The 22108-nt window shown below is 42.8% G+C and overlaps 1 protein-coding gene across 1 annotated transcript; it reads left to right on the top strand.

The window, feature by feature from the left end:
* Positions 1 to 93: 93 nt before the first annotated feature.
* On the top strand, positions 94 to 20183 carry LOC110507838 (tumor necrosis factor receptor superfamily member 19). The gene is made up of 10 exons (XM_021588190.2): positions 94 to 656; positions 1113 to 1203; positions 1550 to 1663; positions 7536 to 7714; positions 7886 to 7971; positions 17389 to 17553; positions 17710 to 17835; positions 18042 to 18144; positions 18645 to 18940; positions 19726 to 20183. Exons 2-10 carry the CDS (start codon positions 1138 to 1140, stop codon positions 19728 to 19730), a joined length of 1140 nt encoding a protein of 379 aa, XP_021443865.1. The 5' UTR covers positions 94 to 656; positions 1113 to 1137; the 3' UTR covers positions 19731 to 20183.
* Positions 20184 to 22108: the final 1925 nt, after the last annotated feature.

The raw sequence follows: 22108 nt of genomic DNA, 5'->3' as shown, positions 1-22108 counted from the left end.
CTTTCTCTCAAAAAACTGCAGACAGTCCGCCCGACCAATCCCAGAACAGCAGAGTGGCGTCATAGCATCTGCAGCGCATTTAGATGAAAGGGAATGTTGAGGGCTGTGCTCAACTTCAAACCCAAGCCTGGCATCAAACAGCGAACCCCCAGATAAACCAAACAAACAGACCAGGGATCGCATAGAGGGAGGCGGCGCTGGAAGCGCATTTCAAAGCAGAATAACAACACAACCAGATCTCGACGCCTTGCACTTTGCAAACTCTTTGCATTTCCACATTTTAATGAGCCCTCTATCTTGTATGCAACTGTATCGACATGTGAGGTTATTGTCATATGATCATAATGACCTGTTTGTAGCAGCAGTGTCCACCCTGTGGTTGCGCTTTGATGTAGGCCTAGTGGCCGATCAGAGATCAGATTACATGCTTTAGATCGCAGCTATTCCTGCCTTTGATCTCCGCTCTGATTTTGTCTTCAATCCTGGGATTCGCCTGGACTGGAGTAGCGCAGTTGAGCAAAGAGCACATCGCATGGCTGGAATGGTCTGGAGACCTATGCAGAACGCACAGGAGTGGATATCTGTCTGAAATTACACTCATTCAGGCAGGGAAAGGACAACTAAAGAACCCATCAGACTACAGCAGCACATACCAGGTAAAACGTGCAGAGGGCTGCAGTTGTTTTGTAACCAATATGATTTTGAGACATTCAACAAACTGAAACCATTAACACATATTTAGACTTTTGACAAGATCATTCTGTCATAGCCCTGGCTGGTTTGAGGAAGGATGAAGCATTATTGTCCTCACTGAATATATCAACTAGCTCATAAAAAACATCGTTACAATGTTACAACATAGTTGAATATGTTGCAAAGCTGGTATGTTGTGTCTATGTTGTGATTGGTCACTATGTCAACTTGTTTGGAGGAAAGTGGCTGAGAACAAATATAATTGACCTGCTCACGAGTATTGTGGTAATTTTCACTGGCCATACATTGGGCTTTTTGACAGCAGTCCGAGGTTCCACAGTATTCCTTTATGTTTGTTTTTTGTTGTTGAACAGAGAAGAAATTCACATCTTCATTCTATATCTTTCTCTCTTTTCCAGAGTCATTCTGCAGTAGCCCCTCAAAATGGCCTTGATACCTGGGCACACATGGTTATTTCTACTGACGTTACATGTAATATACTCATCTCTGGTGAGTTCTTTCTGCTTTGAATTTACCCAACTAGTGTGATTCCAGGCTTTTGACAGGCCATTTATAGTCTGATCTGCGATCTGTAATGCCCACGTATAATAGACTCTGTAATAGTCTCCATTTTAAATTACTGTTGTCAGATCTGGCATGGACATCAATGTGTGGACGGACAGATATAGTAGTCTACATAGTTTGAGGAGTAAAAGCCAGTGGGTAAAATAGTGGCACTATTGTAGGGGGATTATGCCCGCGCTGGACTCGGTCCACATGATCTCTTACTGATGAAAGGCGTGATGGAAAGCAGGAATCACTAGCTGTTCAGTATCAAATGATTATTCCCTCCCAGGTTCCTGTAACGGCGGAGGAGGAGACCAGTGAATGCAGGGAACAGGAGTACAAGGATCAGCTTGGGAACTGTAAACCCTGCAAGCAGTGCGACGCCGGGCACGAGCTATCAAAGGTTTGGAGCCTAATAATGTACGCTATATAGACAGTAAAACTCAGACATCAATAAATGATGACCTCCTTATGAGTGCCCTTAAATGTACTGCACTTTACATACAGACTTTAAAAATCTGTGGAAAATGTAGTTGGCCCAATGATTCCATCTCAGTTGAATGAGTTTATAGGATGCTTCATCACAGTTGAAAGGAAAACATTTATCACTGTTTCCCTTGATCTATAAAAAGGAAAGAGACTAAAACCATGATAATACTAGATACAAACAGACCACTTAAACTTTCTTGTAACTTCCTAAACCGGAATAACCTCTGGATAAGATATACTCTTGGTAAAAAAAACACAGCTTTTTTCTGAAAGACAACTGTTCATGAATATAATGGATTCCAGTATTTAGAATAGTGAATGTTATCCAGGGGCCCAATGGCTTTTGTAGAACACAGACTGCTCTTTAATCAGTCACACCCATACTTCGACCCTCTGTTACTGAATGGATTCCATTGTTTTTTCCCAAGTTCCCTGTCCAAGTTATTGTCTCCATTGTTTGATGGAAACCATGCATAAACGTGCTGTACAGTGAGAGGGGTATGCCTTTTATCACTATTCTTGCCAAAGACATGGATGGTGCTCTGTGTGGGCTGTGTAGAAATGGGTTGGAAGGCCTTGAGCAACGTTAGTTTAGCAATGCTTTCCCTCCTACCACTTAATCATATGCTCAACTAAGAACAGGTAAAACACCTTCCATCTTATACTAAATTTCCCTCTCATAAACATCTGTTGCACACATACTTGTCTACCAGGTTGCCTTTTATCTTGGTACACACAGACATGCAGTCAGTGGTGGTACGCTTCAGTGGGCCTCATGTTCCTCTGCCAGTTCAACAGTCATGAATACTCGGTGCCCTGGGGTCCTGGTTAATAATTGGCTGCCTCATTCATTCTAAGTGGTTGCGGGAAGCCATCTCACAGTGTAGGGAAGCTCCGAGCAGATAAATAGTGCACCTCAGTGGGGCGACTTTCTAATAAGGCTGATATATGGAATGTAATTATTAGAGGTCGACCGATTAATCGGAATGGCTGATTAATTAGGGCCGATTTCAAGTTTTCATAACAATCGGAAATCAGTATTTTTGGGCGCCGATTTGCCGATTATTATTATTATTTATTTTTTTACACCTTTATTTAACTAGGCAAGTCAGTTAAGAACACATTATTATTTTCAATGACGGCCTAGGAACGGTGGGTTAACTGCCTTGTTCAGGGGCAGAAAGACAGATTTTCACATTGTCGGCTCGGGGGATCCAATCTTGCAACCTTACAGTTAACTAGTCCAACGAAATAATGACCTGCCTCTCTCTCGTTGCACTCCACAAGGAGACCTGTTACGCAAATGCAGTAAGCCATGGTAAATTGCTAGCTAGCATTACACTTATCTTATAAAAAAACTATCAATCATAATCACTAGTTAACTACACATGGTTGATGATATTACTAGATATTATCTAGCGTGTCCTGTGTTGCATATAATCTGACTGAGCATACAAGCATACAAGTATCTGACTGAGCGGTGGTAGGCAGAAGCAGGCACATAAACATTCATTCAAACAGCACTTTCGTGCGTTTTGCCAGCAGCTCTTCTTTGTGCGTCAAGCATTGCGCTGTTTATGACTTCAAACCTATCAACTCCCGAGATGAGGCTGGTGTGACCGAAGTGAAATGGCTGGCTAGTTAGCGCGCGCTAACAGCGTTTCAAACTTCACTCGCTCTGAGCCTTGGGGTGGTTGTTTCCCTTGCTCTGCATGGGTAATGCTGCTTCGATGTTGTGGCTGTTGTCGTTGTGTTGCTGGTTCGAGCCCAGGGAGGAGCGAGGAGAGGGACGGAAGCTATACTGTTACACTGGCAATACTAAAGTGCCTATAAGAGCTTCCAATAGTCAAAGGTTAATGAAATACAAATGGTATAGAGGGAAATAGTCCTATAATAACTAATAACTAATAACTAATAACTATTGAAGACTCATGTTAAAAGGAACCACCAGCTTTCATATGTTCTCATGTTCTGAGCAAGGAATTGAAACGTTAGCTTTCTTACATAGCACATATTGCACTTTTACGTTATTCTCCAACACTTTGTTTTTGCATTATTTAAACCAAATTGAACATGTTTCATTATCTACTTGAGGCTAAATTGATTTTATTGATGTATTATATTAAGTTAAGATAAGTGTTAATTCAGTATTGTTGTAATTGTCATTATTACAAATAAAAATCATTTTTAAATCGGCCGATGGTCCTCCAATAATCGGTATTGGTGTTGAAAAATCATAATCGGTAGACCTCTAGTAATTATACCAACTTCACAAACCTATTAGCTCTTCGTTCAGGGAACCACCCAAGCATCAGGGAAGTCCTTTATTAAAAAGTTGAACCCCGGGCCACCGGTGGTTTCAAGTGACAGATATAGCTAATATACGATTCACTCTGACCCAAGTGGTCTCGACAACAACCGTCATTAAAGTTTTGACCAGGGCCCAGGAACTTGGAGAACGAACAGAGGATGGTATTTAACGAGCTTCCTGGCCTTGAGTGTCAGATTGTTGCGAGCTCTTCTGAGTATCACACAAATCAAATCAAATAACATTTTATTAGTCACATGCGCGGAATACAACCTTACAGTGAAATGCTTACTTATGAGCCCCACAGCTCTCACTGGTGCACTGGTTTCTTCTGTTTATTAAATCCTCAAACAAAAGTTACAGAAGTCTTCACCTTGTCTTTCATCCAGCATTTCTTCACACTTGAGCAAATCTACAATTCATAACAATACATACATACATACAGTGGGGCAAAAAAGTATTTAGTCAGCCACCAATTGTGCAAGTTCTCCTACTTAAAAAGATGAGAGAGGCCTGTAATTGTCATCATAGGTACACTTCAACTATGACAGACAAAATGAGAAAAAAAATCCAGAAAATCACACCATAATTTGCAAATAAATTCATTAAAAATCCTACAATGTGATTTTCTGGATTTTTTTTCTCATTTTGTCTGTCATAGGTGAAGTGTACCTATGATGAAAATTACAGGCCTCTCTCATCTTTTTAAGTGGGAGAACTTGCACAATTGTTGGCTGACTAAATACTTTTTTGCCCCACTGTACATACATACATACACGCACGCACGCACGCACGCACGCACGCACGCACGCACGCACACACACACACACACACACACACACACACACACACACACACACACACACACACACACACACACACACACACACACACACACACACACACATACAGGAGTGACTGCCCCACATATAGTGCATGCATACTGGGAACTTTGCAGTGAGCCATTGGCAAAGAGGCAACATGTCTTTGATTTGTCGACACTAGACATTGAAAGAGTGTGGCAGTGTGTGGGGAACATTAGATGGCACACTGCATTAACAAACTCACATTGTTTCCCGAGCTTGTTCATTACTGGATCAGATGACTGGCCCCCCTGGAGACTCTTGTGATTCCCTGCTGATCTCTCCCCGTCTGAACATGCTTTAACCCCAGCCAACCAGCTCTCTCTTTTCTCTCCACATAGCTCTACATCTGTGCTGTTTTGCTTGGCATTCTCACCAAAAACTAGATCTGGAGATGGGAGTAAAATGAGACGAGTAAGCACTGGCTTTTGTGCTCACTTTGAGGCTAGATCATCCTAAGCCCATGGAAGTAATGACACACTTGAAAGCTAATTTGCCTATACCCATTAGCTCCATTTAAATGAGACTGTAGCATTATGTGATTCCTGGCTGCATCCCAAGATGGGATACCTTGACAGCATCTTTATTGTAAAAACAAAATGTGTTTCCATGCAATTATCTGAGATGTTTTCTCACATTAGACACCTGATCAGGTCAGAGTGTTAGACCTTGTTTTGATCCTTTGTTATTCATGCCAAAAGACTGAAAGAGATCATTTCTGGATGTTACAGCACTGCCTGGGTGGAGAGGGGACAAGTTGGCTGAGTGCTCCTTTTGTTCTGTGCCCTACCCTGGCCTGTGTACGTGGTAGCCCCTCTCCTGCCATGCATTGCCACATGGACAGAGTCTTTGCCAGCGCCCAGCTTTGTGGGGATCAATCCTCCTAGGGCCCCTTCATCTGGAAGTGGGACGATGATCCTCCATCCAAAACCACTCTAAACAGCTCTGCTCTGACTGCTTTGCAGCGGCTAGCCTTCTGTGGCGTGCACCAGGAGAAACTCAGGCTCCAGGGTTCAACATCATCCACAAATCTAAATTCAAACCGTATTTCATTCTCTCTGTTGTCATCATCATCCCCCTCCTCTCTCTCTCTCTCTCTCTCTCTCACCTTTCCACTGTTCCCTGCTCTGCTGGTGTGAAGGTCCTTATATGGAGAGCACACAACAACAGCTGCAGCCCTGCCCTAGCCCTCCTCTGGCCAGAGCCCAGGTCCAATGTCGTCTCATGTGTTTGGCTGAAATGGCCAAATTCCTCTATCTTCTGCCCTGACTCTGTAGGGCCATAATGGGATCCCCTCTTTGCCTCCCTTATTTTTTTACTTTCTTTGCCAGTCTGCCCAACCCCCGGGCTCCTGTGCCCACATTCCGGTGCTACTGCATGCCCAGGCGGTGAAACAGGACACGGTCGAGGAGAGAAGTTCCCTGTTTGACTCTGACCTTCACGTTAATGATATATGAGCCCCCCCCCCCCCCCCGCCTGGGAATGCAGTGTGGTAACAGTGGTTTAACAGTGGATGGGGGCAGCTGCTGCAGACAATAAAATGACTGATGTCATTCCAGCAGGGTCCTTTTACTTGGCGTGGGATACGATGATCAGCAGGAATGTAAATGTTCCTATTACCATAGGAAATCAAGGTTGCCAGCCTCTGTGTGCCAAATAAATGCTTTGTAGTACCAAATAGGAATCACATTAACACTAGACCTACTACATACACCTCATTATATATTTTTTAGACAGAACAGAAAAGGCTATATTCTCGTGTCTAGAGGAAAGTCATGATAGTTTCTGTACAGGTTAGAATGAAAGGTAGCCTGTGCATGGGAGAGAAAATATAACTACTGGTACTCAGGCTGACTGGCAAAAACAATATAATGATATACTATATATATATGTATACATATACATATATATATATATATATATATATATATATATATTCTCGTGTCCCCATTTATCTTGGTTTACCCATGAATCCAATGGTAAACAGATACACTCAGGTTATATAGATAATATATTCAGGGTGATAATATATCCAATATGGGTCTAGTAATTTTGCCATTTTGGATTCGCTATAGGGGTTAAAGCCTGACAACTAAGCTGGTTCCATATTAGATCACTCATTGAGTAATGAGATGCTGTGCTTTTTAAGTGCAGGTCCCATTGTAGAGACCAGGAGAGGTTTTCAATTTCTTACGCTTGTGCACCTCTCCATAATCCCTGCCCCCTAGCTAACTGAAGCGTTGCCTACATACACTGGCCTCTCAATCACCAGGACACTCACTGAGTTGTTCCAGAAAGAACCAATCACACAAAACCCCAGCAATAAACTTGCAATAATACAACAGTGGGTGTCCCCGAGTGCCTTTTATCATTCAAATACTTGCCATTCTGGGGCCTGCAGCGGAAGGCCCCTCATTGATTCTGAGAGAGTCAGGGGGATTATTGCCAGTGTAAGATGGACTCTCAAAAGATTCGGACCATTGTTCCCTTACGGTCTTGGAAGCCAAGATCATTCTTTAATTCTAGACACCCTGGTATCCCACATTCAGAGCCTTTCTCCAGCTGCCCCCAGCCCCACCTCTCACCCGGGGGATTTCTCCTGTTAATCCCTCCAGGAATGTGGCTTTGGTTACGGAGAGGATGCCCGGTGCGTGTCCTGCAGAAGCAACCGCTACAAAGAGGACCGGAGCCTGCAGAAGTGCAAGCCCTGCCTGGACTGTGGCCTGAACAACCGCTTCGAGAAGGGCAACTGTTCCACCACCAGCAATGCTGTGTGCGGAGACTGTCTGCCCGGGTGAGGGAGGGGCTTAATCTCTTACAACAACTACTCTACTTCTACTACTAGTGAACTACTGCTCTGTTACTACAGATAATGGTCAAAGTATTGGTTCATTACCTCGTACAATCAATTAAGCAGATTTATGAGAACTTTCATAATAATCCAATGCTATGTTGTGTTTAACAGGTTTTACAGGAAAACTAAGCTGAGCGGATTCCAAGATATGGAGTGCATACCATGTGGGGACCATCCACCTCCATATGAACCACACTGTGAGCACTCACACATAACATCAGTTAATAAGTACTATCCGTAGCTTGAATGAGAAGTTGAGAACATCATTAATTGAGAAAAGTATTGAACTCCATGCTAAAAGTACAGCCAAGACCCCAAGAACATGTCTGGCCATAAAGCCATAACAAAACACTATTTTATATATATATATATATATATATATATATATATATATATATTTTTTTTTACCTTTATTTAACTAGGAGTCAGTTAGGAACAAATTCACATATTCACCTAAAACATGCCAGCACAAGGCCCTTAGAGTAATCAGAACCACAACCCCAATGGGTGGAGAAAATCATAGCTCATACAGTAAAGTCTCATTAAGCCAGCCAACTATGTTTATTGCTCAAATAAATGCTTAGTTTTACAACCAGGCCCATAAATGTTGACATGGATACTGCTAGCATAATAGTCGGTCTTGCCAGAACTGGATTATTTTAGCTGGGACCATACAATACGACCCATCATCATCGCTCCATTCTCATGGACTGCCGAAAACCTCTTAAGTTAAAGTCTCCATCCACATATTTCAAGACAAAAAAGGAGCTGCAATGTTTCGAAATACACTATATATACAAAAGTATGTGGACACCCCTTCAAATGAGTGGATTTGGCTATTTCAGTCACACTAGTTGCTGACAGGTGTATAAAATCGAGCACACAGCCATGCAATCTCCATAGACAAACACTGTCAGTAGAATGGCCTTTTTTTATGTTATTTTTTATTTCACCTTTATTTAACCAGGTAGGCTAGTTGAGAACAAGTTATCATTTACAACTGAGACCTGGCCAAGATAAAGCAAAGCAGTGCGACAAAAACAACAACACAACAACACATAAACAAACGTACAGTCAACAACACTAAATAAAATAAAAATAGAAAAATCTATGTACAGTCTGTGCAAATGTAGAAGAGTAGGGAGGTAGGCAATAAAAAGGCCCAAGAGGCAAAAATAATTACAATTTAGCATTAATACTGGAGTAATAGATGTGCAGATGATGAATGTGCAAGTAGAGATACTGGGGAGCAAAAGAGCAAGAGGGTAAGTAATAATATGGGGATGAGGTAGTCAGTCGGGTGTGCTATTTACAGATTGGCTGTGTACAGGTACAGAGATCGGTAAGCTGCTCAGACAGCTGATGCTTAAAGTTAGGGAGAGAGATATAAGACTCCAGCTTCATACATTTTTGCAATTCGTTCCAGTCATTGGCAGCAGAGAACTGGAAGGAAAGGCAGCCAAAGGAAGTGTTGGCTTTGGGGATGACTAGTGCAATATACCTGCTGGATGGCGTGCTACGAGTGGGTGTTGCTATGGTGACCAGTGAGCTGAGATAAGGCGGGGCTTTACCTTGCAAAGACTCATAGATGACCTGGAGCCAGTGGGTTTGGCGATGGATTTGTAGTGAGGGCCAGCCAACGAGAGCATACATGTCACAGTGGTGGTTAGTATATGGGGCTTTGGTGATAAAACAGATGGCACTGTGATAGACTACATCCAGTTTGCTGAGTAGAGTGTTGGGGGCTATTTTGTAAATGACATCCCCGAAGTCAAGGATCGGTAGGATAGTCAGTTCTACGAGGGTATGTTTGGCGGCAGGAGTGAAGGAGGCTTTGTTGCAATCGATTGCGGTTATGATATAGTTTAGGACCTTGAGCATGGCTGAGGTGCACCCATGACCAGCTCAGAAACCAGATTGCATAGTGGAGAAGGTACGCTGGGATTCAAAATGGTCGGTGATCTGTTTATTAACTTGGCTTTCGAAGATTTTAGAAAGGCAGGGCAGGATGGATATAGATCTATAACAGTTTGGGTCTAGAGTGTCTCCCCCTTTGAAGAGGGGATTGACCATGGCAGCTTTCCAATCTTTGGGGATCTCAGACGATACGAAAGAGAGATTGAATAGGCTAGTAATAGGGTTCGCAACAATTTCAGTAGATAATTTTAGAAAGAGAGGGTCCAGATTGTCTAGCCCAGGTGATTTGTAGGGTTCCAGATTTTGCAGTTCTCTCAGAACATCAGCTGTCTGGATTTGGGTGAAGGAGAAACGGGGGGGGTTGCTGCAGGGGATGCTGAGATGTTGGCCAGGGTAGGGGTAGCCAGGTGGAAAGCATGACCAACCGTGGAAAAATGCTTATTGAAATTATAGTAGATTTATCAGTGGTGACAGTGTTTCCTATCCTCAGTGCAGTGGGCAGCTGGGAGAAGCTTCTCTTATTCTCCATGGACTTTACAGTGTCCCAAACCTTTTTGGAATTAGTGCTACAGGAAGCAAATTTCTGTTTGAAAAAGTTAGCCTTAGCTTTCCTAACTGACTGAGTATATTGGTTCCTGACTTCCTTGAAAAGTTGCATATCGTGGGGGCTATTCGATGCTAATGCAGAATGCCACAGGATGTTTTTGTGCTGGTCAAGGGCAGTCAAGTCTGGGGTGAACCAAGGGCTATATCTGTTCTTAGTTCTATATTTTTTGAATGTGGCATGCTTATTTAAGATGGAAAGGAAAGCACTTTTGAAGAGCAACCAGGCATCCTCTACTGATGGGATAAGGTCAATATCCTTCCAGGATACCCGGGCCAGGTCGATTAGAAAGGGCTGCTCGCTGAAGTGTTTTAGGGAGCGTTTGACAGTGAGGGGTGGTCGTTTGGTCACAGACCGCGGACCCAGTACGCACGCAGGCAATGAGGCAGTGATCGCTAAGATCCTGGTTGAAGACAGCAGAGGTGTATTTTGAGGGCAGGTTCATCAGGATGATATCGAAGAGGGTGCCCATGGTTACGGATTTAGGGGTGTACCTGGTAGGTTCCTTGATGATTTGTGTGAGATTGAGGGCATCTAGCTTAGATTGTAGGACGGCCGAGGTGTTAAGCATGTCCCAGTTTAGGTCACCTAACAGGACAAACTCTGAAGATAGATGGGGGGTGATCAATTCACATATGGTGTCCAGGGCACAACTGGAGGCCGAGGGGGGTCTATAACAAGTGTCAATGGTGAGAGACTTGTTTCTGGAAAGGTGGATTTTTAAAAGTAGACGCTCAAATTGTTTGGGCACAGACCTGGATAGTATGACATTACTCTGCGGGCTATCTCTGCAGTAGATTGCCACTCTGCCCCCTTCGGCAGTTCTACCTTCAGGCGTTTGGATATTGCTCCCAAGGATAAACCAGTCTTGTGGAGGTCTATAATTTTTTTTTTAGGTCTTGGCTGATTTCTTTTGATTTTCCCATGCTGTCAAGCAAAGAGGCATTGAGTTTGAAGGTAGGGCTTGAAATACATCCACAGGTACACCTCCAATTGACTCAAATTATGTCAATTAGCCTATCTGAAGCTTCGAAAGCCATGACATCATTTTCTGGAATTTTCCAAGCTGTTTAAAGGCACAGTCAACTTAGTGTATGTAAACTTTTGACCCAATGGAATTGTGATACAGTGAATTATAAGTGAAATAATCTGTCTGTAAACAATTGTTGGAAAAATGACTTGTGTCATGCACAAAGTAGATGTCCTAACTGACTTGCCAAAACTATAGTTTGTTAACAAGAAATGTGTGGAGTGGTTGAAAAACAAGTTTTAATGACTCCAAATGTCCGACTTCAACTGTATCTTCAGAGAGGACATTCTTAAACTGTGTATTGCAATTTGCTAGCACTTTGCTAGCACTTTCTTTCTAAGCATTTCTTAAAGTTTTTTTTGTTCATAAAGCAGCGTATTTAATTCCAGTATGTAACGGTCGTCGGTGGAAGAAGGTGAGGACCAAAGCGCAGCGTGGTACTTGTTCATGTTATTTATTTAAACTGAACACTATCAAACAAAGAAACAACAAGCACAGCCGAAACAGGTCCGTCAGGTGCAAAGCACACTAAACAGAAAATAATCACCCACACCACACAGGTGGGAAAAGGCTACCTAAGTATGATTCTCAATCAGAGACAATGAACAACACCTGCCTCTGATTGAGAACCATACCAGGCCAAACATAAAACCACAACATAGAAAAAGGAACATAGACTACCCACCTAACTCACGCCCTGACCATACTAAAACAAAGACATAACAAAAGAACTAAGGTCAGAACGTGACACAGTAGGCCACTACTACATCTCGTTAGCCACCTTTTTCCGGCCATTACCAGTGGTTAAGTATAGCCTTATGATTTTCGGCACTCACACAGAGAGAGTGGGTTAGCTAACTTATACCTTTGGTAATTGAGTGTGACTGATGCTTGTGGAGGCCACAGCTGTTCCTTGAGAAGGTTTGGCAGCCTGTGTGTATGAGCCGTCCAGCCAGGTCTAGCACCCCTCTGTTAGATAAATGAAGATGTCTCCAGGATATCAGACAACTTGAACTCACAAACTCAGTTTACATTTGCTCTTCCTGGAGATGTAAAAATGTTTGCTCAAATGTAGTGTGTTAAGCTGTGTCCCACCCTCAATATGAGGTAGTTTTATTACTACCATTACGACCAAAATATTTATTTTCAAGCAATAACTATAAAGCATGCAGTATTAGTAAGATAGTCTACATATGACTAAACCATATGTAATCACCCTGAACATGGGCCTTGGGACGTCTGTCTGGTCTGGTCTGGTCTGTCTGTCTGTCTGTCTTTCTTGCCATTTTGATTGCAGAGGCCCATGAAACAAAATGGCCATTGTGTCCCAGAGAGAGCAAAGCTGGTAGTTACTACAGGGAGTCTCAGTGGAATGCTTCCAAATGTTTGAAAGTCTTCATATCTCTTCCTCCGGTTTTATCTTGTGGACGGTGGTGAAAACTTAAAGGGCAGATCATTCTAGCCATACTGGCCCTGGGCTAAGCTGCAGCTGTGTAGGATGGCACTTCAGTCTCCCAGCCAGTTTCTGGAGCAAAGTAAAAAATGAGATTGTGTTTTATGGACTCCTTCAGTTGCTTTAATGTATTTACTCTGCTGTTGTTTTTATCTGTGTCATGGTAGAGTTGTATTAGTTGTCTGGCGAGAGGCCGACCGTATTCCCCCCAATCCCCCCACTCCCCAGCTCCAGAACCGTTTCGCCATTTTTACTCATTACAAACAGATTTACACCAAGGTCAAATGGGAATTTAGTCTGTTGGTTTGTTAATAGAAAAAACAATAATTGCTTAGGCTATAAGCTGTTTTTTGTTCTATCCCCTGACATTCCTTTTATATAAGTTGGAAGCTTAACAGTCAGATAAATATTTTTTGGCACTTTGGCACACAATTCTAAATGCATTTGTCACATGTGCCAAATACAACAGGTGTAGTAGACCTTACAGTGAAATGCTTACTTACGCACTTAACAGTTTTTTTCTTAAAACTGCATTGTTGGTTAAGTATTTACTAAAATAAACTGAAGTAAAAAAAATGAAAAAAAAGAAACTAATAATTAAGGACCAACAATAAAATAACAGTAGCAAGGCTATATACAGAGGATACTGGTACAGAGTCAATGTGCGGGGGCACCGGTTAGTCAAGGTCATTGAGGTAATATGTACATGTAGGTAGATGACTATGCATGGATAATAAACAGAGTAGCAGCAGCGTAAAAATGGCAGATTGGGTGGGACAATGCAAATTGCCCGGGTAGCCATTTGATTAGTTGTTCAGGAGTCTTATGGCTTGGGGGTAGAATCTGCTAAGAAGCCTTTTGGACCTAGACTTGGCGCTCCGGTACCGCTTGCCATGCGGTAGCAGAGAGAACATTCTATGATTGGGGAGGCTGGAGTCTTTGGCAATTTTTGGGGCTTTCCTCTGACACCGCCTGGTATAGAGGTCCTGGATGGCAAGAAGCTTGGCCCCAGTGATGTACTGAGCCGTACGCACTACCCTCTGTAGTGCCTTGAAGTCGGAGGCCGAGCAGTTGCCATACCAGGCGATGATGCAATCAGTCAGGATGCTCTCTTGGTGCAGCTGTATAACTTTTTGAGGATCTGAGGACCCATGCCAAATCGATTCAGTCTCCTGAGGGGGAATAGGCATTGTTGTGCCCTCTTCACGACTGTCTTGGTGTGTTTGGACCATGATAGTTTGTTGGTGATGTAGACACCAAGGAACTTGAAGCTTCCAACCTGCTCCAATACAGCCCCGTTGATGAGAATGGGGGCGTGATCGGTCCTCCTTTTTCTGTAGTCCACAATCATCTCCTTTGTCTTGATCACATCACGTCTCTGACCTCCGACCCATAGGCTGTCTCATCGTCGTCTGCAAACTTAATGATGGTGTTGGAGCCGTGCTTGGCCGTATCTCAAACCAGGATTTCACAGCATAAACAAAAGGAAGTCAGTTCAATTTTGTTTGAAGCAATCCGATGCAAATTCCACAAGCGTGCAGGTCAGCCTGTTGAAAGACAATGCAGACTCTTCATACAACTGTAACAGTTTTCCTAGAGATAGGGCATGTGGCCAGGGCTACTCAAGAGTCTAAAACTCATGACCCAACTGATATCCATCCTCATTTCTCTCAATTTGTTACATTCAGACAACTTTATCTTAACCTTTCCTTCTACTTTCCTCACTTCAAAGGTCCTAGCCATGTTACCTAACCACTGACTGTAAAAAAGTACAGCATTAGCAGCATGCAGGAAATTATCTAGATTGAGTTGCAAATCAACGTATGCCAAATGAGAGCGGTGAACCCTTCAAATCAACTCCACCAAAACAAAGTCACTCAAGAGCCAATCAAGACTTGACATGTGACGTGTTTATGCTCAGAGCAACAAAACTCCTCACCTCTGCCGTAATCATGTATCCTTGCAAATGTATAAAACCACAACCGCATAGCAATGCTAGTTTGTTTTTCTTGCAACACTAAAAGGGGTGTTGGCTGTATTTATGATAGGAAGATCTGTTTAGCCTAAGACAAACTCTTGGTTGTGGAGGGCTCATACCTCTTCGGCAATGGGAAGTCATTCCAGTCAAAATCTCCAAAGTTTCACAAATGATGTATGCAGATGGGGTCACCATTAGTTTTCAGAAGGGGCCATTCATACTTCCCACTTGGCAAAAACTGGTTGAATCAACATTGTTTCCACATCATTTCAACCCCAAAAAAGGAATGTGATGATGTTGAATCAATGTGGATAACTGATTTGAAAAAAATTATCAATGTAAGAGAATTTTGTATTTCTTTCACCTTACCTTTCCATTTTTTTGTTGATTTCAAAACTAGACCTTGAACTGACGTATGTGCCCTGTGGGTTGGTGGTTCCCTGTCTCTTTGTGGCTTGTCATACATAAGGCCATGGCTTTAAGTTTGGCATTCCTAAAAGTCAACAGGGAGAGAGGAGAGCATATATCAAAACAAGCAGTTTATTGGCAGAGTGCGGTGTGTTGATACGATCAGCAAGTGAGGTCTCCTCAATGGGCCAGCCTAAATCTGTGTTTTCTGCAGCTTTTCTGGGAGTGATAAGGGCTGCCACTGGGCTGGGGTGTGGGGAAGACACAGCTGGCTGCAGAGGGGAGTGAGGAGGGCTGACTGGATCAGAGGCGGGACGGCTTTGACATTGGTTCTCAACAACTGTACAGTGGAAGAAAAAGTCTGAGAGGGTGTCTGCACCATGGTGAGAAAATGATGTGCCTTGCTTGTGTAAGCATGGGTGTAGGTGTAAGCATGGGTTTAGGTGTTCAGTCAAATCTTTCAGCAAGTCATTTTGGATTATTTTGATAGAGGATGTTTCAAAATGTTGATAGGAAGCACATTCCAATGATTTTTTAAAAAGTTGTTTGATTTAGTGGAGAATGTTACTGTATCCTCACAAAATCATGTCAACCTATATCAAGTTAAATTCCGCTATATAAACTGCTTCTTGTAATGTATGTATTTGCCTTGATGTGAGCAGTGCACTCCTGTTGACTCAATTGTCAAAACGGTTAGAAAACGGCACTTTCTGTCATAACAGTTTTGAAGACCTACAGTATCTCCTCTGAAACGTCCTAATCTTGTTTTAATAAGCCGTTATCACCTGTTTGTTTACAATGAAATATTTAAATGCTTATTTATTTAGCCCCCCGGGTCAAACTGAAATCTTAAGCTTCGCTGGCCGTTTGGGATTTTTTTCTTCCTCAGATGGAATGTACAAATACCCTTCTCCCCTATCCTCTATCCCGCTGGAATATAAAACCATTGGCCGATGCTAAAGTAATGTTTACATTGCATAACAAAGGGCTCTTGAATTTGAAAAGACCAAACCCACTTTGCTTTATGATTAATGTACTAAAAAGCTAACAACGATTGAAGGGGCCTATTGAAAAATATTTTTCAAATGAAAAAGATATTAAACAGATCTCACAACACAATAACTCGTTTCTCTATGGGGAGCGAGTAGCCAGTCACTTTTTCATAGTAGGACAATTATTACCTTAGGTATTTTGTTTGTTCTCTATGTAAACCTACACTCCAACTATGCACAGGTCATAACTCACTTTAAATTCTATAAGAATGTCATTGTTGTGATGAGGGAGAGTAATATTGACCAAAAATTACAATCACAGATAATACAATCATACTTCTGTTGCTTGTTGAAATAATATCAGTGGCCTTATTGCACTTGTTTACCTTATGACTAGACATTTGTCATGTTCAAAATTATTCCTCAACAAAGTTTGTTTGCTTTGTTGAGGAATTAAGCAGATAGTTATATCCGATAAAGAATCATTACATTTTAGTCATTGAATCATAATTTAGCATAAGGAGATTGTATCTAATTTGTTATGACATCTGGCAAATTAAGCCCCGATGTTCCATATTCGTGGGAAAGTGTTTAATGAGAAGCTGTCCTCAAGGCCAGGTCCCTTGATGTGAGAGTGTGTGAACAGTTTGGGGTGGGGAGCCTAGACAGTGACATCAGATTTCCCTGGGGGCTAGCCTAGGACAGCGGCAGCAGTTGCAGTAATGGGATAAACACACATGCACAAATGTGCACACACACACACCAGGCTTGTTTCAAACGTCTGGCCAGACTGCACAGACTTAATGATGGGCTGTCTGACTGGCATGAGAGGGCCTTGGGGTAGGGATAAGAATGACTGTAATAACTCATCCTCTGGAGGGAGGGAGAGAGAACGAGCGAGAGAGAGAATCTACTCCAGGCTTTCTTCTTTGAGCCTCTGTCTCCTTGGAGGACAAAGACAGCTACTACATGCCAATAATAAACATAGACCTAGTAAGGAGACATAATTCAGGTGTAGAAAATTATGGCCAGATTGTACTAGCAAGGTTATGACACAGTCAACTCTAAAATGTAGTCGTTCTCAAACTAGACAGTTCAAAAAACTTTTTTTTTCCCCTTTTAAAACCTCCCTTGTAAATTCCCATGTTATTATGTCAGAAGAACTACAATGGTGACATTTGTTGATCATATTTACTGTCTCTCTCTCACCGTCTCTATCTCTGCCCCTGCAGGCAGCGTGCGGGTGAACCTGGTCCCCATCCCCCCGGTGGTGACCAGCCCTCGGGACATGGCCCTGGCAGCAGTCATCTGCAGCGCTCTGGCCACCGTGCTGCTGGCCCTACTCATCCTCTGTGTCATCTACTTCAAGAGACAGCTGCTGGAGAAGAAGCCCAGCGGTGAGTGACCAACTTGAGCTTGAAAGAAGTTATTACAATGTCGTGGAAATCTCAGTGTAGCATTGGGACCAACAGGTGGCTTTGCTATAGAAATATAGCAGCGGCTATCTTGCACTTGTTTAGGGTCTCCTTTATGAAAGTGTATTTTTGCCTCAGCATCTCTAAGGTCCCAGGATGGTCCATACAGTGGAGCAGAGTTGTCGTGCCTGGACCGACGGAGGCTCCATGATTTCCCTCAGCACCCATGCTGCCAATGTCACCACGGGCCAGGCCACACCTGTGGTAGGTCCTATTACTGGTGGGCTTCTACATTCACATCACTCTTTATGAGCCTTGGTTCTCAAGCCGTTCACTCTGTCAAGTTGTGTGGAGTCTTTGACTGTATCACTATGGTACTGGCATCGCTATATGCTGAGGCTTCTTGGCAAGGTCATCCATGCTTTCTGATGGTTCGCGGTCGGTACACGTTTTTCCTGTGTGATCTCCAGGTCCAGTGCACCTGATCCCCTCCCTGTGCTGTGATGAAAGCTGCAGTTTGGGCCGAAGCAGAGACACCAGCCCCTTCCAGTCCCAGATCAGCCTTAACGAGGGGTGAGGAGCATGACACAACACCACTCACCTCCACTCAAAACCATCAACCAACATTAATTAACCACCGATCTACATCATTTAACATTGTTCAACACCATACACCATCATAATTCATCAACACCAATCAACATCTATTCTAGTACATGGGTTCCAAAATATGACAGTCAAAAGAACCAGTAACAAGTACAGCAACTGATATTGCTTGACATCATGTCTCCTGGATTCCCAGAAAGACCTAGAAGTGTAGACAGACATACAGTAAACAATTTCTGTGGTGGATAATGTTTGCGAAACCAAACAACATTCCTTTACACACCTCTGGTTCAGAACAGGAAGAGAAACACGAACAAGGCCAAAAACAATCTTGTTATGGTGTTAACTTTGGGTCTGTTTGGGAGATTACTGTCAGAGAAGTGCCTCTCTGGGACTGTGGTTGGATCATTACAGCTGGGACTGGGAGAGATTTATGATGCTGACACGGCCTCCATTTTCCCCTACAGATGTGGCGTGAACCCCTGTGAGGAGAATGTTCTGGCCTATCTGAAAGCCCATCCAGAGCCCTGCATCTCCAGAGAGGCTGGCGAGACATGGCTGCTCATGCAGAACCCCGACTGTGCCGAGAGCTTGGGATCACCCTGCTGCAACCGAGAGGAAGACGAGGAAGAAGAGGAGGAGGGGTGCAGGTCAAGTGAGGACACACAGGAGAAATCAACTGAACAGGCTAGACAGAGCCAGGAGAAGACTGGTGCCTTGACAGAGGTCCTCCTTCCAAAGCATCAGCCATCTTCACTGGAAGGTCAGTGGTGTCTTGCTGTACTGTATGAACTTTAATGCAGACACACACAGAATGATTCTCATTGTAAATACAGTTTGAAATCGAGCGATGCTTGGTGTATAACATACTTAAGATGCTCACTTAGGGTAAGCTTTCCCAGTAGTTATACGTGAACCAAGCCAATGAGCGATTAACAAACACAGTAACACACTGTTCTTCACTGTGTCAAGAAAAGAGGAAAGTATACAAGTGCAAACACTATTAAGTAAAGAAGAATCACTGCTTCTCCTTCCCCTCAAAAACTATTTAGAATTCTTCTGCATAGCATACCTGTTTAATATGAAATTGGAACGATAACAAATGGTTGAGTCCATTAAAACAGATACACACTATTTATGGAAAAAGCTTCAGTGTATCTGCCAAATGGAGCTTCAGAGCCAAAGCAGATTGTCTGAACTGATGGAATCCAGTGAGTGAGCTCAGAGTAGAGCAGCAGAAGCCCCAGCAAAACACAGTCAAGTAGAAAGCTACAACACAGAAGCATCAGGACAGAGGAGACATTCTGTGTCCTAACAGCATAGTTCAAACACACACACGCATACACTTATTTTACCACAAATGTTGCACTCCCTTTGATTGGCAGGGACAGTGTTGTGTCCATGGAAACTGGGACTAGAAGCAAAGAAAGGGCCAGGCAGCGATCCCAGCTGAGCTTTCTGATGTTGGGACTCGGTCCCTGCGTGGCCTGTGTTAGGTAGATAGATTACTAATGACCGTGTGTGCTTTTCTCCTCTCTCTTTTTCCAGGATGACATGCATTTATTTGGCTCGTGTTCCACCCTTGAACCGCCCTGGACCTGAAAGCAGTCCAGAAAGATCCCGTTTCAGATTACACTAGCCCACAGACCAATTCCCAAAAAGTGTGTGGTACACAATCTCTTTCAAGCGGTTTGTGACCCACAACCTTTCGTCACACATCTGAAGGGACTATGTACAGTGCTATGAAAAAGTATTTTCCCCCTTTCTAATTTTGCATATTTTTTATACTAAATGTTATCAGATCTTCAACCAAAACCCAATATTAGATAAAGGGAACCTAAGTGAACAAATAACACAGCAATCCCATACTTATTTCATAAATAAAGTTATGCAACACCCAATGCCCCTGTGTACAGCAAAGCATCCCCAAACTATCACACTACCTCCACCATGCTTGACCGTTGGTATAAGGTTCTTACTGTGAAATGCAGTGTTTGGTTTTTGCCAGGCATAATGGGACCGATGTTGTCTAAAAAGTTATACTTTTGACTCATCTGTCCATAGAACAAGAGTCTTGATCATCCAGGTGCTTCTTAGCAAACTTGAGTCAACTTTTTGGACAAGATGGGTTCCATTATACAGTGCCTTGCGAAAGTATTCGGCCCCCTTGAACTTTGCGACCTTTTGCCACATTTCAGGCTTCAAACATAAAGATATAAAACTGTATTTTTTTGTGAAGAATCAACAACAAGTGGGACACAATCATGAAGTGGAACGACATTTATTGGATATTTCAAACTTTTTTAACAAATCAAAAACTGAAAAATTGGGCGTGCAAAATTATTCAGCCCCCTTAAGTTAATACTTTGTAGCGCCACCTTTTGCTGCGATTACAGCTGTAAGTCGCTTGGGGTATGTCTCTATCAGTTTTGCACATCGAGAGACTGAAATTCTTTCCCATTCCTCCTTGCAAAACAGCTCGAGCTCAGTGAGGTTGGATGGAGAGCATTTGTGAACAGCAGTTTTCAGTTCTTTCCACAGATTCTCGATTGGATTCAGGTCTGGACTTGGCCATTCTAACACCTGGATATGTTTATTTTTTAACCATTCCATTGTAGATTTTGCTTTATGTTTTGGATCATTGTCTTGTTGGAAGACAAATCTCCGTCCCAGTCTCAGGTCTTTTGCAGACTCCATCAGGTTTTCTTCCAGAATGGTCCTGTATTTGGCTCCATCCATCTTCCCATCAATTTTAACCATCTTCCCTGTCCCTGCTGAAGAAAAGCAGGCCCAAACCATGATGCTGCCACCACCATGTTTGACAGTGGGGATGGTGTGTTCAGAGTGATGAGCTGTGTTGCTTTTACGCCAAACATAACGTTTTGCATTGTTGCCAAAAAGTTCACTTTTGGTTTCATCTGACCAGAGCACCTTCTTCCACATGTTTGGTGTGTCTCCCAGGTGGCTTGTGGCAAACTTTAAACAACACTTTTTATGGATATCTTTAAGAAATGGCTTTCTTCTTGCCACTCTTTCATAAAGGCCAGATTTGTGCAATATACGACTGATTGTTGTCCTATGGACAGAGTCTCCCACCTCAGCTGTAGATCTCTGCAGTTCATCCAGAGTGATCATGGGCCTCTTGGCTGCATCTCTGATCAGTCTTCTCCTTGTATGAGCTGAAAGTTTAGAGGGACGGCCAGGTCTTGGTAGATTTGCAGTGGTCTGATACTCCTTCCATTTCAATATTATCGCTTGCACAGTGCTCCTTGAGATGTTTAAAGTTTGGGAAATCTTTTTGTATCCAAATCCGGCTTTAAACTTCTTCACAACAGTATCTCGGACTCATCTGTCCATAGAACAAGAGTCTTGATCATCCAGGTGCTTCTTAGCAAACTTGAGTCAACTTTTTGGACAAGATGGGTTCCATTATACAGTGCCTTGCGAAAGTATTCGGCCCCCTTGAACTTTGCGACCTTTTGCCACATTTCAGGCTTCAAACATAAAGATATAAAACTGTATTTTTTTGTGAAGAATCAACAACAAGTGGGACACAATCATGAAGTGGAACGACATTTATTGGATATTTCAAACTTTTTTAACAAATCAAAAACTGAAAAATTGGGCGTGCAAAATTATTCAGCCCCCTTAAGTTAATACTTTGTAGCGCCACCTTTTGCTGCGATTACAGCTGTAAGTCGCTTGGGGTATGTCTCTATCAGTTTTGCACATCGAGAGACTGAAATTCTTTCCCATTCCTCCTTGCAAAACAGCTCGAGCTCAGTGAGGTTGGATGGAGAGCATTTGTGAACAGCAGTTTTCAGTTCTTTCCACAGATTCTCGATTGGATTCAGGTCTGGACTTGGCCATTCTAACACCTGGATATGTTTATTTTTTAACCATTCCATTGTAGATTTTGCTTTATGTTTTG

The sequence above is a fragment of the Oncorhynchus mykiss genome, chromosome 27, assembly GCF_013265735.2.
Source record: "Oncorhynchus mykiss isolate Arlee chromosome 27, USDA_OmykA_1.1, whole genome shotgun sequence".
Lineage (NCBI taxonomy): Eukaryota > Metazoa > Chordata > Actinopteri > Salmoniformes > Salmonidae > Oncorhynchus > Oncorhynchus mykiss.
The sequence above is the reverse complement of the archived record's forward strand: the minus strand, read 5'-3'. Positions and strand labels throughout refer to the sequence as shown.

Coding starts and splice junctions, on each gene's coding strand:
- LOC110507838 (XM_021588190.2), top strand. CDS start 1,138: ATGGCCTTGATACCTGGGCACACATGGTTATTTCTACTGACGTTACAT. Junction 7,972..17,388: donor ACCTCCATATGAACCACACT/GTGAGCACTCAC, acceptor CTGCCCCTGCAG/GCAGCGTGCGGGTGAACCTG. Junction 17,836..18,041: donor CGGGCCAGGCCACACCTGTG/GTAGGTCCTATT, acceptor TGTGATCTCCAG/GTCCAGTGCACCTGATCCCC.